Genomic DNA, 14,786 nt, shown 5'->3' on the forward strand with positions numbered 1-14,786 from the left:
ACCTACCTCTCTCTCTCTCTCTCTCTCTCTCCTCTTTGGACCATTTCGGCATCTTCTTGGGCACTCGCCGCCTCAACTTCTTCCGACAAACCCAGTATCCTTCCCAGGCACCACCATCACCATGTCCGCCGAAGAGGTATGTTGCCCTGCTCGACTGATTCATTTTCTTGTTGTCGTCGCCAACCCGCGACACCACCCCGCATTGCGTGGCGCAAGCCCCGCGATGCCTATCCGTCTCCCAGATGGCGCGCAAATTGCAACACTTTGATGGTGTCGCTGGGGCCTCTATCATCATCGTCGCAAGGCGCCCTCCATCAAAAAAACTCCGTTTGATTTCTCTCCAAAACGGCGACGCCGAGCGGGGCTGACCCATCTGCCACAGCAGCACAGCTTCGATGAGCACACCCAGGCCGACGCGGGTGCCTCGGCCACCTACCCCATGCAGTGCTCTGCCCTGCGGAAGAACGGCTTTGTCGTGATCAAGGGCCGCCCTTGCAAGATTGTCGACATGTCCACCTCCAAGACGGGCAAGCACGGCCACGCCAAGGTCCATCTCGTCGCCCTCGACATCTTCACGGGCAAGAAGCTTGAGGATCTCTGCCCCTCCACCCACAACATGAACGTCCCCGTCGTCAAGCGTAACGAATACACTCTGGTGAGTTGATCTCGATGGGATTGCTTTTCGCAAGCCGGCATCGCTGACCCGAAACCTACCTCTCTTAGATCGACATCTCGGACGATGGCTTCCTCAGCCTCATGACCGCTGACGGTGACACCAAGGACGACGTCAAGGTTCCCGAGGGCGATCTTGGTGACAGGATCAGGAAGCTTTGGGATGAGGAGAAGGAGCTCCGTAAGTATTCGCCCGAAACCCCCGCGCAGCCGTCAAGCACGCGAGAGGCTTCTGATGACTGACCATCCCCTGCAGTGATCACCGTTCAGACTGCCATGGGCGAGGAGGCTGCTGTGGATGTCAAGGAGAGCAACAAATAAATGGTTGCCGTCTGAGAAGGAGGAATGTCTGGGGTGTTAGAAATCGGGGCTGGCATGACCCGGTTTCAATCCGGCGTCGGCTACCACAAGCGGCGGCTGCTGCTGGGTTCTTTTTTCGCTGGTCGGCTGGGATATATGGGTTGACATGTTTCTTTGGCGGCTTGGGGCATGCTCGCATTCCGACCGCCTAGCAGGGTCTATCTAGGTGTTTTTCCCCGGGCCTTACGCCGTCGCATGGAAAATGCCCACGTTGTTTTCCTGCATGAATTTGTTTCTCCGTTCTGGAGGCATCTGCTGGTCGTTGTTCGATGTGTGGTTTGAGTGAATGACTTGATGTGATGTGAGCCGGTTAAGTGGTGAGATAGGACACCCGAACGACGTTGCTAGTCCATCGTCATAGTGAGTGGGTAACATTCATGTGACATTTCGGACTTTGGTGATGGCTGCAGAATGATCAACACCATGACGATGATTATTTGTAGAGATGGAACTGATGATATGCACTAGAAAAATGTGGGGCTGAACTCTTTTCCACGATGAGAGGCCGAAACGCTGACATTGAATCGCTGCCAAAAGTCCATGGTTGAAAACGTCACTAAAGTCCTGAGAGAAACGCTTCACTGCCAGATTGTCATCGAACGCTTTTAAACCACATCCTTGATTCATCCATCACTCGATCCGTCTCTCTACATCTCCCGACCGCAATTATCATCGTCGGCATCATCAAAACCGGAAGAAGCCATCGAAAACAGAACCAACAACAAATCAGCAACCCGGCACCCTGCCCTACCTTGCCTCCCTAGAAATAAAACACCCGACCATGGCGCCGCGCCGACACCACCGCTTCCCGCACGGCGAGCGCTGCTCCTCGTGCCCGGCCCGGCGTTGGTACCTGGAAAACGGCCGGCGCTACTGCGAAAACGGCCACCAGGTCGAAGGGTACGTGCAGTTCGACGTGGACGAGGACGGCGAGAATTTCGGCAAGCAAGGGCACGTCGCGCGCAAGAAGCGCGAGGCGAGAAGAAGAGAGGCGAAACACTTGACGGGAGAGCAGGCGAAGGAGCTGTATCTGGAGTGTTTGCAGCTGTTGGTGAGGAAGCAGGTCGCGTGGTTGGTCAGGAGGAAGGGGTGTCATCCGGAGTTGGAGGGGGTGGTGAGGGATTTGTGGAGGTTGAGGGTGAGGGGGTTGCCGGGGTTGGGAGGGAAGGAGAGGGAGAAGGGGGTTAGTGGGAAGGGGAAGAAGAAGGGGGAGGTGGTGATGTTTAGTTCGCAGGATGGAGGGGAGGGGAGGAAGGAGGGGAGTGAGGCGGAGGAAGAGGAGGAGGGTGGGATGATGGGGAGGTGGGAAAGGAAGAGGAGGAATTGGACGGCCGAGGTATGGGATTTGCCCGGCGTGATGGATACGCTGGCGTTGGTGTATTTGGGGTGCGTGTCGAGACAGGAGCCGGTGAGGATCGGGGATGTGTGGAGGTGGGCGAGGAATGGGTTGATGCCTTTTCTGGCGGCGGTAGGTGGATTTCTTCTACGGGCTGTTGTGTTGTTCATGGCTGACTTGTTTGCTTGGTTTCCAGCTTGACTACGTTCCGAAGGAGTGGCGCGACAGACTCCCTGGGTGGGCTCATCATGCCTTGTTGACGAGGTATGCGAGGTTTCATGGCGGAGAGCTGCATAAGGCCGTCATGGAGTTGATGATGGGCTACGAGGAAAACCATGGATTGGTGTTCCCCGCGATACCGACGGCCCCGGTGTTGTTTCTCTATATCAGGGATATAGCCGTACCCCGTAAGTTTGACTCGACCCGTGAGAGGCCGATTTGAAACACACTGACGACATATGACCAGCCGAGATACACCCACTGGCTCAAAAAATGTGCGGCCTTCTCAACTACCAGTTTGCCTTCCCGGCCAGAGGTTCAAAACCGAAGCGGTACAGGCTCCTCGACATCCCCGAGGTCTTGCTCATCGCAGCTCTCGTGGTCGCGACAAAATACAACTACCCGCTCGACGGGCTCGAGCGACTTCCTAGGGACGAGGCGGACCCTTTGTGCCTCCAGATGGACTGGGCGGCGTGGGAGTCAGAGTTTCGCGCACGACCAACCAAGAAACCCGGCATTCTGCAATACGAACACATGGATCCGCAGGAGGTTTGGTCCATGGACAAGAGGGAAATGATTGAGCTCTTGAACTGGTTTCAGGAGACTCAGATTGACAAGCATCCAACCGGTATGTCCCGTTCTACACCAGTGAATACCTACCTTTCATACTTCATTCTAACTCTCCCCCACAGACGAGACAGAACTCCACCGCCTGTTCCCCCTCGAAGCTATCCCCCCGCTCCAGCCCATACCCGAGCCCACTCAAGACGAACTAGAGGCACGAGCGCGGAGGGTTCTTGGTGCCATGAAGCGCATCCAGCCGCAGGCGGTGGATAGAGAGGGGGCTGTCAGGCGGCTGGGGTCGGAGTACAGATGTTACCGCGCGGTGGAGGAGCTGGAGGGGACTGTGAAGCGGTTTTATGAAGTCGTGGCTGAGACGGCGGGCTTGTCGCTGCGGGATTTGGTGAAAGCTGTGTACCGCCTCGAACAGCGGCTGCTTAAGTGGCAGAAGAGGGAGAGGAGGCGGTTGGAGGAGGAGAAAGAGATGGAGAGGGAGGAGGATGAAGGGATGGTGAAGGGGGAGCAGGATTTGACGTCCTAGTTGGGGTGTAGGTTTTTGTTATGTTCACGAGGCGAGATAGCGATGCCGAAATGATACCCTCAATGAATTTAAGTTCATGAATCTGGAAGTCAGGACCGATTTTGAGTTGAATGCGGCGACGATGAGGGTCATGGCGGTGATCAGGTTGGCAGGTTGACCGTCAGGGTTAGGGTCAGTCTCCAAGCACAGTGCGCAACCTTCCAACACTGTCCCACAGTCTCCCACGCCCTTGTTTTTCCGGCCACAACTGGAAACCCTAGACCCCCCAGCCGAGCCATTCTAACCCCCACCAAAATTTCCGGCATCCTGCCAACTTCTCCGACATCACCATCAGCGAAGTCGACGAGAAATCGGTCAAGAGTAAGCCACGCCCGCGCTTTGCGTCGAATCGAAAATCGAAATGCGCTGACACACGCTTTTCACACGCAAACAGTGCAGATCTTCGTCAAGACCCTCACGGGCAAGACCATCACCCTCGAGGTCGAGTCCTCGGACACCATCGACAATGTCAAGTCCAAGATCCAGGACAAGGAGGGCATCCCCCCCGACCAGCAGCGCCTGATCTTTGCCGGCAAGCAGCTCGAGGACGGCCGCACTCTTTCTGACTACAACATTCAGAAGGTCAGTTTCGACTTAATTCGACGGACCCGAGGACGGATGGGGAGGGAATTTGGGCGAGTGATGGTTGCAAAGCGGCGAGGAAGAAGGGGGAAGCTGGGTGTGAGAGCAGAAGCAATGGACCATTTCTACGGATTATTGGCTTGGGATTCTTGTTGGGAACATTGGCTGTTTTCGAACCGGGCGCTGACACACGCATCAACAGGAGTCGACCCTCCACCTCGTCCTCCGCCTGCGCGGTGGTGTCATTGAGCCCTCGCTCAAGGTTCTCGCCTCCAAGTACAACTGCGAGAAGATGATCTGCCGCAAGTGCTATGTAAGGGACTCCAAGAGCACTCTTGATTCAAGGAATGGCTGACACTCTTCTCACCAGGCCCGCCTCCCGCCCCGTGCCACCAACTGCCGGAAGCGCAAGTGCGGACACAGCAACCAGCTCCGCCCCAAGAAGAAGCTCAAATAAACGAATCGTTGTCTCGCTCGGTCATGGGTCGTCTGGCGTCTTTTTGTTTTCGGTTTTCTCGGCATTTGCATGCAATGGTTCCGCAAGGATTGGCAGGAGCAGGGAAAATGGAGAGGAGGGGGTTACGGCAGCACATTTCTGGCGCTGTACACATCCGGATGACCATAGCTTAAGACTCCTGACCATCCCCCACGGCTGGTGACGATGATGAGATGAGAATGAAGGACGGTGTGAGCTTGTGTCTTGTGTGAACGAAGTGGTGATGTACTACTCGCACGAGTGTCTGCTGCTTCTATGATGATCACGTGATGCGGACGTAACTGGTGGGGCTCGGCGATCGCTTCCGCGTGCTGCAGTTGCGATGTGATGCATGTAATGTGGGTCCGAGTTGACTGGGAACACGACAGCTTGTTGGAAGCTCTGCCTCCCTCAACCAGGAACATCACAGGCTGCTTCTCACCCCGCTGCCATCTTGATGTGCTATTGCTCTGCCTGAGCCCAGACAGCGCTTGGCCGTCATTTTGAACCATACAGGCATTCGCCTGTCCCAGTTATTGCCGAATCCCCAGACCCTACACAACGACGATACAATGTCAAGATCAGGTTACGACGCCGTCGTCGACGTCGACGACGAGGTTCGTCTATCCTCGTTCCCCCTCGTGTGCCCCTCCATACGGGGTCAACAAATCTGTCCAGTTCACCGTCAACTAACCACCTCTTTCAGGGCGACCTCGGCCACACCGACCTCCAAGACGACCTCGAGTTCCACAACTCCAACTTTGACGAAACCACCCCTTCCCGCGGCGGCAAATCCAACACCTCATCCTCCGGCCTGCCCCCGCCGGTAACAGCCGGCGCAGGCTCTTCTTCGGGAGGCGGAGGAGGAAAACGACACCTCTGGAGCTTGTCGTTTTACGCCCAGTTTTTCGACGTGGACACGACCTCGGTGCTGCAGCGGTGCTGGGCGGCGCTGTACCCGCGCGCCAACTTTTTAGATGTGCTCGAGGGCAACCCGGACTTGTACGGGCCGTTTTGGATCGCGACGACGGTGGTGCTGATTTTGTTCCTAGGCGGGACGATCAGTGATTACATGGCGCGGGAGGGGAGGGGGGTGTTTGCGTATGATTTTCGGTTGTTGAGCGGTGAGTTTTCTACGTCCTTTTCTTGTCGTATATACAGTATGGATTATGGCTGACTTTGGCTTCTTTCTCCAGGCGCTGCTGGCCTCATCTACGGCTACACCTTCGTCGTCCCCGTCGTGCTGTACCTCGCGCTCAAGTACTTTGGGTCTGAGAGCGCCAACCTGCTCGAGTGTTGGGCGCTGTACGGCTACAACAACCTGATTTGGATCCCCGTGGCGCTCGTCAGCTGGTCGCCCATCGCTATCCTCAACTGGGTGTTTGTGGGCGTCGGGTTTGGCCTGTCGGTCGCCTTCTTGCTCAGGAACCTCTACCCCGTGCTCTCGGCCACGGACCGCCAGACGAGCAAGATCTTGCTGATCCTTGTGGTGGCGCTGCATTTCGGGTTGGCGGTGGCGATCAAGGTGCTGTTCTTTGCGCATGGCAGCCCGGCGAAAAAGGAGGAGCCGGGGAAGGAGGGGAGGCTGTTTTAGGGGATGAGGGGAAAAGGCTGGTCGCGGGATCGGCCAGGTTACGTACCTGCTTATGTATTCTAAGTACCAGGGATTCTGGTGGGAGGATGACTGAGGACATATCGTTAGGCGTTTTGGCGGGTTTCTCACTTTATGGTTTGCTCTGTGTCACGTCTAGCATGGAGACAACGGCAGTATCCTTGGCTATTGCATGACACCAAAACCCAAATCCGAATATATATTCCCTACAACAGGGGCAATTTCCTCATCAGTTCAACCCACACCTCTCTCCATTCCATTCCGTCTTTCTCAAACCAACCAACCTCAACCCCCGTTTTTTCCAATCCCCACCTTACACTTCCGTAAAACACTTCTCTCCCCTACCTCTCCACCTCCCCGCCCTTCTCAACCCACTCCGTCCAACTCCCGGGGTACTCGCCGACTTTCGTCCAACCCGCGTCCCTCGCCAACCCCGCAGCCGCCTTGCACCGCACGCCCGCCTTGCAGTAAAACACCACCTCGGCGTCGCGCGGCGGGCGCGGGCGACCGAAGCGGTCCTCGAACTCGGCGTCGGAAATGTGGAAGCTGTCGGCCGCCGAGGTGATGGGGATGTTGATGGCCCCCGGGATCTTGCCGGTCGAAGCGAGTTCGTGGGGTTCGCGGACGTCTTTTTTTTTTTCAAAGGATTAGTTGAGGTATTGTGAGGGGTGAAAAGGGATAAAGAGGGAGGAGGGAGGGGGTTACGTACCGACTAAGATGACGTCTGAACCCTTGCCCTTGGAGGAAGCGAGTTTCTTGACGTCGTCGAAGGAGTAGATTTTACTCTCCCCTTGCGCGGCGGGGGTGGGGGAGTCGGTTGAATAGTAGCGGGATGTTTGGGTTTTGTGGATGGGTTGTTGGATGCGGATGGAGAGGAGGGGTTGTTGAGACCGGTGGGTAGTGGGAAGGAGGAGGTGGTGATGCTGCCGGACGGCGGCGGCGGCGAGGCGTGAGGCTCCTGAGGAGGTGAGGCGGACCGACGCCGTGGAGATGACAGGCCGGGTGAGGAGGGCGGTGGTGGCTCGTCGGGAGGCCATTGCTTTCGTTTTGAGGGTATTTGCTGTGTGAGCTGGTGGGAATTGATCTCAATGGGGTTGTGTTGAGTTGTCTGAGGTGGATGGGGTGTTGTGTCTGCTTTGTCCTTGTATAGGTTAAGTGAGTTTTATATCTGCCGGAGGTATGACGTTGAAGATGAGCAAGTTTGATCCGATCGGCGAACAGACGGCCGGTTCGCAACGGCTCGGCCTCGAGCTCCAATGGCCCAAGACGGCATCCACAGCGGAAGTCGGCGCGGCCCCACCTCCGGATGCTTTACTAATACATACATCCATTCACCTCATTGTCCGTCCACTTCCCGTCTGCTGCTACGAACTGTTACACGGCTGGACAAGGCTGAGACGAAGCCCGAAGATTCACTTCGGGTTCCAGATGGCTCCCCCGCAAAATGATCTGGAGAGAAGACAGATACCACGACAAAACCCCGATGGCTTGCATTGCAGGTCCTTCCCGTCCCAGTCCCGGAGCTGGCCTCAGCTCTCCCAGATATGGCCGGGTGTGCGAGAGAAGCTTGTCTGGGTGTTGACATAGCTATCATCTTGCCAGACACTATATGGGAAACTTCTATGTCCAAGTACGGAGTGCTCTCTTCGCCCGCAATTGATATTAGAGCTGCCAGTTTGAAGTCAGGTACATCCATACATACAACGCGTACCGTTTTATATCCTTTCGCTTGCTCGGATTGGATAGGAGCTGCCTGTTGACCTGCTGGGCCAACGCAAACCACTACTCATCTCTATCCCAGCCCCAGTCTCTTTCGTCCATAGCGAGCCCTCGGTCTGTACGTCGGTGCCTCAGCAAGTTCCGGCTCAACACCAACCTGGAACTGGAACGACAGCCCTACAGACTCGGACTAACAACCTACCCTCCACCCCCGAATACTCGCTGTCCATCCCACCGCCGCTGCGCACCACCTGGAACTGTGCTGTCGGATGAATGCGTAATCGCCGACCACCCTTCAGCCCTACGGGTTCCACAGAGGTAAGCAACCTCATGCATGGCTACGTCTGCACATGCCATGCGGCGGCTATCTTGAGCATCCGCAAAGCCATCGCCCGGTTGGACATCCCCAGGTCATAAGAAGGAACTTTTTCATGCTTGGGCACGCCTCCAGTCGGTCCACGTCCATGTATGTATGAGTAAGCAACCATCAATAAACACTTACCACTCACCCAATGACAACCTTGGGTTGTTAAAGTCCGCTTCATTGGGTCGGGCACGGCACTGCGAGAGAATGGATATCTCACAGCCCATCTTCACATGCCTTAGCCAGAACTGGTAGCTTTCTTTTTTATTGAATCCCTGACACGGGAACTGAGTCAGGTCGGTAATTCCTGATCAGTCAAGTGTGGTAGACTGGACCTGGAGTACCTGACCTGACCTGGGCAGACTTCCGTCCTCTCAGAAACTCTTAAGACCGAGCCATCCAGCTTAGATCATCTCGACAACCATTCGAACCTCTCCACTCTTCCCTTCATCTATGTGTGTGTGTATGCTCTCCGCATTACCGTACCAACTTATCCACCACCCCGCCTCAAAGACATCTATCTTATCCTGACGCACAGCATCGAGCTGACCTACTCCCCCAGCTAAAGCTCAAGCTCTAGTTAAGCTACGTCTTTACCTATGTATGTACAGTACATACATCTAGTACCTACCTGAGCTACCTTAGCGAAGCTAGGGCAGCTACCTCCCTCCAAACCCCGCTGTGCACCCCAACCTAGCGTAGGGTGGCGTGCTCAACCTCCCAGACAAGACCGGACCGGACTGGACCAAAGAAAGGCCTGAGACGAGGGGGGCAACTGGACCCAACTTCCAGGTTCAAACCCCTCGTCTCTCCCCCCATCCTCTTTCATCCAGTGAATAATAAGCTTGAAAAGGTAAGGATGGGAGCTCGATTTGACTAGGTACTGTACCTACCTAGACACAACATTGGCACTTGGCCCCTATTGGACCCAAAGTCTTCCAGGTTGGTTGGTTGGAGGGGGGCGAAAAAGCCTACCTGACCTACCACGCCGGACCCAGCCCAGCAGTCTTACGCACAAACCACATCAAGACAGAGAGACTGAGGACCCAACCCGATGCCTGACTTGGAGCCGGACCAGACACGGACACCCGGCACAGCCTCACTCTTGACTCAGCTACCACCTATACATATCACATCGAAACGCACCCACCCATTCCATCCACCCACCCAGCATCCATCCGTTCATTCATCCATCTCTCCATTTAGACAACTTGAACTCCACTACCCCTCACTCAGTCCACAACCACTCATCCACCCGTTCTAGGATCAGTCTCCATACAATCACCATCACGGAACCGCAGCATGCTTCCTTCATTCATCATTTCATTCCATCAAAGACAACCTAGGTTGGCAACAAACAGAAAAAAATCCAAGACCTCCACCCACACACCAAAGACCACCCGACACACTTCTCTCGATCCCATGCCAAGCAGGCCAGGTGAGCCAAGGTCAGGTACCTAGGTTCGGCATGTGTTAACCGTATATACAGTTTGCTGTTGTTGCCTTTGTTGTTGTGTCGAAACATTACAAATAGCTATAAAGTCAGGTCATTCATCCGCCCCCGTCCCTTTCCCCGTCCGTCGTCATCCATCCATCCATCCCTTGAGGCCATTCGTCCGTTATTACCCGTCGTCATGGCCGTTTTCCAAGCATATCAATTCAAGCGATTTCCGCCCTCCCGTCCTTCCCTAGCTCTGCAAGCCAGAGATCAAAGAAAGAACCGAGTTTCATTATTACGCCGTACCCAAACCAAGTCCCTGACGCCATCCACCCCCCCACGACTGCGAAAAGAAAGCGAAGGCAGGTGGTGGATGGATAGGCAGCGGTCAACCACCCTCCATCCCTACACCCCTTCAACCTCGTGGCGCGGCGCGGCGAGCGTCCCAATTATATCCACCTCTTTCTTCCCTTTCCATCCATCCCTAAACTGACTTTTTCCTACCCCCTCTTCTTGCCGTCCAGCTTACCACTTCCGGAAGTCAAACGTCAACGGGCAATCATCCTACACACGCACATCACCGTCAGCCAAACCATTCCCATGCCTCTCGCAAAACAGGCCAACTCACCATAGGGAAAATCGTCGCAAACACCTTGATCTCCTCCGACCTCGGCGTGGGGTGGTGCTTCCAGTCGAGCAGGAGCGACGCCTTTCCGATCATCAACGCGAGGTTGAGCTGGGCGTAGTGCTGGCCGAGGCAGTAGTGCGGGCCGACGCCAAAGACGAGATAGTTCTTGCTGCCCTTGACCTCGGCGTCGCCAGTGTAGTAGCGCTCGGGGTCGAACACGTCCGGGTTCTCGTACACCTCGGGGTCGCGGAGGGCCATGTAGGTTGTCGGGACGACCATGGAGCCTGGGGAGCAGGTTAGTTAAACCTTTTCTTTTCATCCCTTTTACTTCCCGAGGCCTTGATTGGCCGTTCTGCTCTGACACTCACCCTTAGGAGCCGTGTACGTATCAGTGATGGGGAACGGCTTCTTGACGACATAGGGAACCATGAGCACGGGCGGGCGGTAGCGGAGCAGCTCGCGGACGACGGCACGAGTGTACGCCATGGACTCGAGCTGATCCAGGTTCACCGGAGCGTGGATGTTGCCGTTGCGGACCTTGAGGTTCTCCTCGCGCACGCGGTCGAGCACGTCGGGACGCTGGGCCATGATCTGGAACATCCAAGTGGCGGCGCTGCTGGTGGCGTCCTGCGAAGCGAACAAAAAGGTGAAGATGGTCTGGGCGATCTCGCGGTCGGTGAAGTCGCGGAGCAGGTGCGTGGGCTTCTCGACGCCCTCAGTGTTGCCGGCCGCCTCGGCCTCGCGCCAGCGCTTCGACTGGATCATCTGGAGAATCCAAGCGTCCATGATGCAGTTGGGAGCGCCACCGGCCGCCATGCGAGCCTTGCTCTTGGCGGCGCACTTGGAGAACTCGGCCAGCACCATGTCGGCGGCCTTCTTGCCGTACCACGTCTTGGTGTAGGGGATAATGATAGGGAAGTTGACGAGCTCAAGGGCGGCCGTGATGAGGTAGTACTCGTCGGCGATGCGCTTGACGGCCTCGTCCGTGATGTAGTCGCCGACAAAGGTGCGGCACGACACGGCCGTGATCATCTCGCGGAAGTGGGTCATGAAGGGCACGGGCTTGCCGCCGGCGTCGCGCGTCACCTGGACGAGGTGCTTGAAGTAGCGGTTGTACACATCCTCCTGGCCGGGCAGGTAGATCTCGAGGGCGCGGCGCGTGAACAGTCCGTTGAGACCCTTGCGGAACTCGACGTGGGCCTTGCCATCCAGGAACACCCAGTTGTCGGCACCGAGGAGCTTGTGGGCGACATCGACGACGCAGGGCTTGACATAGGCGGGGGAGTTGAACACCTTACGGGCCATGTCGCGAGTCGAGGCGATAACGACGAACCTGGTTTGGCGGAAGGAGGCCTCTCATCAGCACGACGGCTCCCACGAACCCGGGGCAGATTCCGGGCCGAGCAACGAGGTCGACCTACTTGTGGAAGACGGAGACGCAGCTAAGGGGCCCGCTGAGCCATTTGGCATAGTACTCCTCAAACTTGGGGTTCACCGACTGGAGGAAGGGCCCAATGAAGGGCATCTTCCAAGCCGGGCCCGCGATGCTTCCCTTATTCCAGATGTAAATGACTGTGAGAAAGCCAGACGAGGGCGCGCCATGTCAGCGAAAGGTGTCCGGGTCGAAGAGAGTGAACGAGAAGCGAGGGGAGGCTCATATGGGGCGCAACATACACTGGTCATAGACGACGGCGATAGCGAAGAGGGTGCCGAGGACGGTCCAGATGCTAACGTTGGAGACATAGTCGACCAGAGATTCGAGCTGGGGTGGGACGTTGACGGCGCCAAACTTGATGGTCGCCAACGGCGAGCTGGTCGCGTTGGCCGCCATTGCGCACGGTGTTGGTGGTGGTGGTGGTGGTTGTTGTTGCGGCGGTCAGCAGATGTTTTGGTTCAGTTTGTTGTCTGGGTGGGCTCTGGATCTCAGCAGGGCAACGGGATTTGAAGGTCCACCCGAGGAAGACGGGACGCGCGCAGGAGGGAAGAAGCAAAAGGAAAGCCTCAACTGCAATGGCGGACAAGGGCGTCGTCACAGGAAAGAAAAAAAGACAACAAGACTGGACGACAACAGCAACAAAGGTGGCGCTCGACACACGCAACGCACGCACAACAACCTGACGCACGCCGTGGACACACACAGGCAGAGAGGAGGAAAGAGAAGAAAGAAAGAGGAAAACCGGATGCCACGGAGCCAACGGACCAGGGCCAGGATTAGGATGGGACCAGGAAGAGTGCGGAGTCCAACCCGGCAGCCGGGACGGAAAGTGTCGAGTGTCCGTGTCGAGCAACAAAAAAACCTGGAACCTTAGACTAGAACAGTGCGATGGAAGCTTGGGAAGGTGCTGGTCGGGAAGCTTGTGCAACCCCCTTGTCCCTTGATCCCTTGCCTCTTCGCTCTCGGGCGGGCTCGGCCGGCGTGGGGCTCGCCAAATCTGCCCGGCTTGTTCGGTTTGCAGAATGGCGCGCTCTTGGTGGGCAAGAGGGAAAGAGCCTGAACCTTTCCGGGTTGACGTCGGTGATGCAATTGGTACCTGCGCACCTATCACATGAAACATGACCGTCTTTGTTGGAGTTGGCCTCTTGGGGGCTGTACCACAGGGAAAACCGTTGGTTCAAAGACGCAACAATGCGCTCTGACGGCAAGGTGTCAAGCGCATTGTTTGACAGCATCCAAACTCATTGTCCTGCCTACCGCATCACGAACAGGCCACTTCTACATGCTAGTGGCCGTGGTACCCCTTTCGAGACGGGCCAAAATCGACGGTTCCTGGCTGGTGGTGTGTTGCCCAGCTCTTCATTTTTATCCGCTCATTGCGTTACCCGCGAAGCTTTTTGGTGGGGCATCTTTTGAATTGACCAATCGCAAGCTCGAGAATACGAAAACGAGCCCCAGCACTTTTTTCCATTCGTTTTCCCTTTGACACCAACAACTGGACCAACCGTTATCAATCTGGCATCTCAACATGGAACAGGAACCCTTCACTTCAGCTCCCATATAGCATGAGGACAAGTCATCATGATCACATTTCCACTTCGCACCTAGCCTGGTTTCGCCTCACCGAGAAGAGCCTGCATGAGCTGAACTCAAATCATGTTTGCCGGCCTGTTTTCCACGCAGCTTTCGTAATGTTCGCCATCTGCTCGCTGATAAGCGAAATCTTTTTTTCGGTGCAAGGCAGCTCATCTCAGTCAGGGGTATAAACAAGTCCGCCTGCCGGTCTGGGCAAGGCCTGGATTTCTTCCAAGCATCGACAAGACTCTGCCCAGAAGTTAGATTGTTGCTCGCCATGAGGACTCGGTAGCATCATTTGTCCATCTGGTACGGTGGCTGCATTGCGAAATGCATGGTTGGCGCGGGGTTGAGTTGCAATCGTCGCTTTTTGTGATACCATATGGACCTTGACACAACCGATGCCATGCCATGGGATCTCGGCTCGGTTCGAGATTGACGAGGAACAACCCCAACGGACGGCGTCGCGGGGTGGTGTCAAACGCTGTCGATTCCCAGTCTCGTCGCCCGGCTCTTCCAGCACTGAAACTACTAGAAGGTGTTCAACTCAGTCCTCATCAATAAGTACTTCCAAGTTTGTAGTGATCCTTGGTCAGCTTTCACGTTGGTGTTCCTCCCCAAAGACAAGAAAAAGGAAGGTCTTGGCAGAAAGCACCATTTTCCATCTGAGATGGTTCCTCTCCGCTTTCCAATCTTGGAAACTGGCACGTGCGTCAAGACGACCTGGCGGAGACTAGGCGATTTTGGGACTAGCGCGCCCGGTCGCAGATCGCAAATCCGACGGGCCGACGATGCACAACATGGCGAATCCTGTTTCTCTCTTTTTTCGACTTTCTGCGTTGTGGGAGTCTCACCTGCGCCGTTGTTCTGGACGGTCAGATGTCCGGGCCACCCATTCTCCCGCCAACATCACCCCACCGCGTCCCAACGGTCCGGAACGTCGGGGTTTGTTAGACCCCGAGGTCGAGTCCGAGTACGAAGAGTTGGCTACCCTTTGTGTTGATGCCCTGTTGTGTTGTTCCAGGTTGCTTGCTCAGTACGTACTTGATTTTGGACGGAACTCAATGTTATCTCCTCCATATGGAGTAGTTACTGGGTCAAGAGACGTGGAAGATCTTGGGGTTTATATCTACCCGAGTCATAAATCCGGAGGGCCCTCTCTCATGGTTTGGTTCTGGATCCCACCATTTCGCACTCAACCCCAACACCAAGATTCTCCGTACCAACACC

General features: G+C 55.9%; 9 protein-coding genes across 9 annotated transcripts; 6 read left to right on the plus strand and 3 right to left on the minus strand.

Moving 5' to 3' along the window:
* Positions 1-121: 121 nt before the first annotated feature.
* VTJ04DRAFT_4537 (uncharacterized protein) lies at positions 122-993 on the plus strand (the record flags this gene model as incomplete). The annotated part of the gene is made up of 4 exons (XM_069362556.1): positions 122-136; positions 383-655; positions 724-853; positions 929-993. The coding sequence occupies 4 exons, from the start codon at positions 122-124 to the stop codon at positions 991-993; spliced, it is 483 nt and encodes a 160-aa protein (XP_069219491.1).
* Positions 994-1,813: 820 nt separating this feature from the next.
* VTJ04DRAFT_4538 (uncharacterized protein) lies at positions 1,814-4,767 on the plus strand (the record flags this gene model as incomplete). Its single annotated transcript, XM_069362557.1, has 8 exons — positions 1,814-2,500; positions 2,565-2,775; positions 2,835-3,215; positions 3,280-3,659; positions 3,950-4,049; positions 4,123-4,310; positions 4,513-4,623; positions 4,681-4,767. The coding sequence occupies 8 exons, from the start codon at positions 1,814-1,816 to the stop codon at positions 4,765-4,767; spliced, it is 2,145 nt and encodes a 714-aa protein (XP_069219492.1).
* Positions 4,768-4,788: 21 nt separating this feature from the next.
* VTJ04DRAFT_4539 (uncharacterized protein) lies at positions 4,789-5,297 on the minus strand (the record flags this gene model as incomplete). The annotated part of the gene is made up of 2 exons (XM_069362558.1): positions 4,789-5,009; positions 5,084-5,297. 2 exons carry the CDS (start codon positions 5,295-5,297, stop codon positions 4,789-4,791), a joined length of 435 nt encoding a protein of 144 aa, XP_069219493.1.
* A 60-nt stretch (positions 5,298-5,357) lies between these two features.
* On the plus strand, positions 5,358-6,379 carry VTJ04DRAFT_4540 (uncharacterized protein; the record flags this gene model as incomplete). The annotated part of the gene is made up of 3 exons (XM_069362560.1): positions 5,358-5,402; positions 5,492-5,909; positions 5,982-6,379. 3 exons carry the CDS (start codon positions 5,358-5,360, stop codon positions 6,377-6,379), a joined length of 861 nt encoding a protein of 286 aa, XP_069219494.1.
* Positions 6,380-6,511: 132 nt separating this feature from the next.
* VTJ04DRAFT_4541 (uncharacterized protein) lies at positions 6,512-6,724 on the plus strand (the record flags this gene model as incomplete). The annotated part of the gene is made up of 1 exon (XM_069362561.1): positions 6,512-6,724. One exon carries the CDS (start codon positions 6,512-6,514, stop codon positions 6,722-6,724), a length of 213 nt encoding a protein of 70 aa, XP_069219495.1.
* A 14-nt stretch (positions 6,725-6,738) lies between these two features.
* On the minus strand, positions 6,739-7,434 carry VTJ04DRAFT_4542 (uncharacterized protein; the record flags this gene model as incomplete). The annotated part of the gene is made up of 2 exons (XM_069362562.1): positions 6,739-7,025; positions 7,107-7,434. The coding sequence occupies 2 exons, from the start codon at positions 7,432-7,434 to the stop codon at positions 6,739-6,741; spliced, it is 615 nt and encodes a 204-aa protein (XP_069219496.1).
* A 955-nt stretch (positions 7,435-8,389) lies between these two features.
* Positions 8,390-10,411, plus strand: VTJ04DRAFT_4543 (uncharacterized protein; the record flags this gene model as incomplete). The annotated part of the gene is made up of 3 exons (XM_069362563.1): positions 8,390-8,434; positions 9,842-9,918; positions 9,970-10,411. 3 exons carry the CDS (start codon positions 8,390-8,392, stop codon positions 10,409-10,411), a joined length of 564 nt encoding a protein of 187 aa, XP_069219497.1.
* A 32-nt stretch (positions 10,412-10,443) lies between these two features.
* On the minus strand, positions 10,444-12,377 carry VTJ04DRAFT_4544 (uncharacterized protein; the record flags this gene model as incomplete). The annotated part of the gene is made up of 5 exons (XM_069362564.1): positions 10,444-10,482; positions 10,547-10,830; positions 10,915-11,879; positions 11,968-12,118; positions 12,221-12,377. The coding sequence occupies 5 exons, from the start codon at positions 12,375-12,377 to the stop codon at positions 10,444-10,446; spliced, it is 1,596 nt and encodes a 531-aa protein (XP_069219498.1).
* A 52-nt stretch (positions 12,378-12,429) lies between these two features.
* Positions 12,430-12,855, plus strand: VTJ04DRAFT_4545 (uncharacterized protein; the record flags this gene model as incomplete). The annotated part of the gene is made up of 1 exon (XM_069362565.1): positions 12,430-12,855. The coding sequence occupies one exon, from the start codon at positions 12,430-12,432 to the stop codon at positions 12,853-12,855; it is 426 nt and encodes a 141-aa protein (XP_069219499.1).
* Positions 12,856-14,786: the final 1,931 nt, after the last annotated feature.

This window comes from Mycothermus thermophilus (assembly GCF_041956435.1).
Source record: "Mycothermus thermophilus strain CBS 625.91 unplaced genomic scaffold VTJ04scaffold_3, whole genome shotgun sequence".
In the NCBI taxonomy this organism is placed as follows: Eukaryota; Fungi; Ascomycota; class Sordariomycetes; order Sordariales; family Chaetomiaceae; genus Mycothermus; species Mycothermus thermophilus.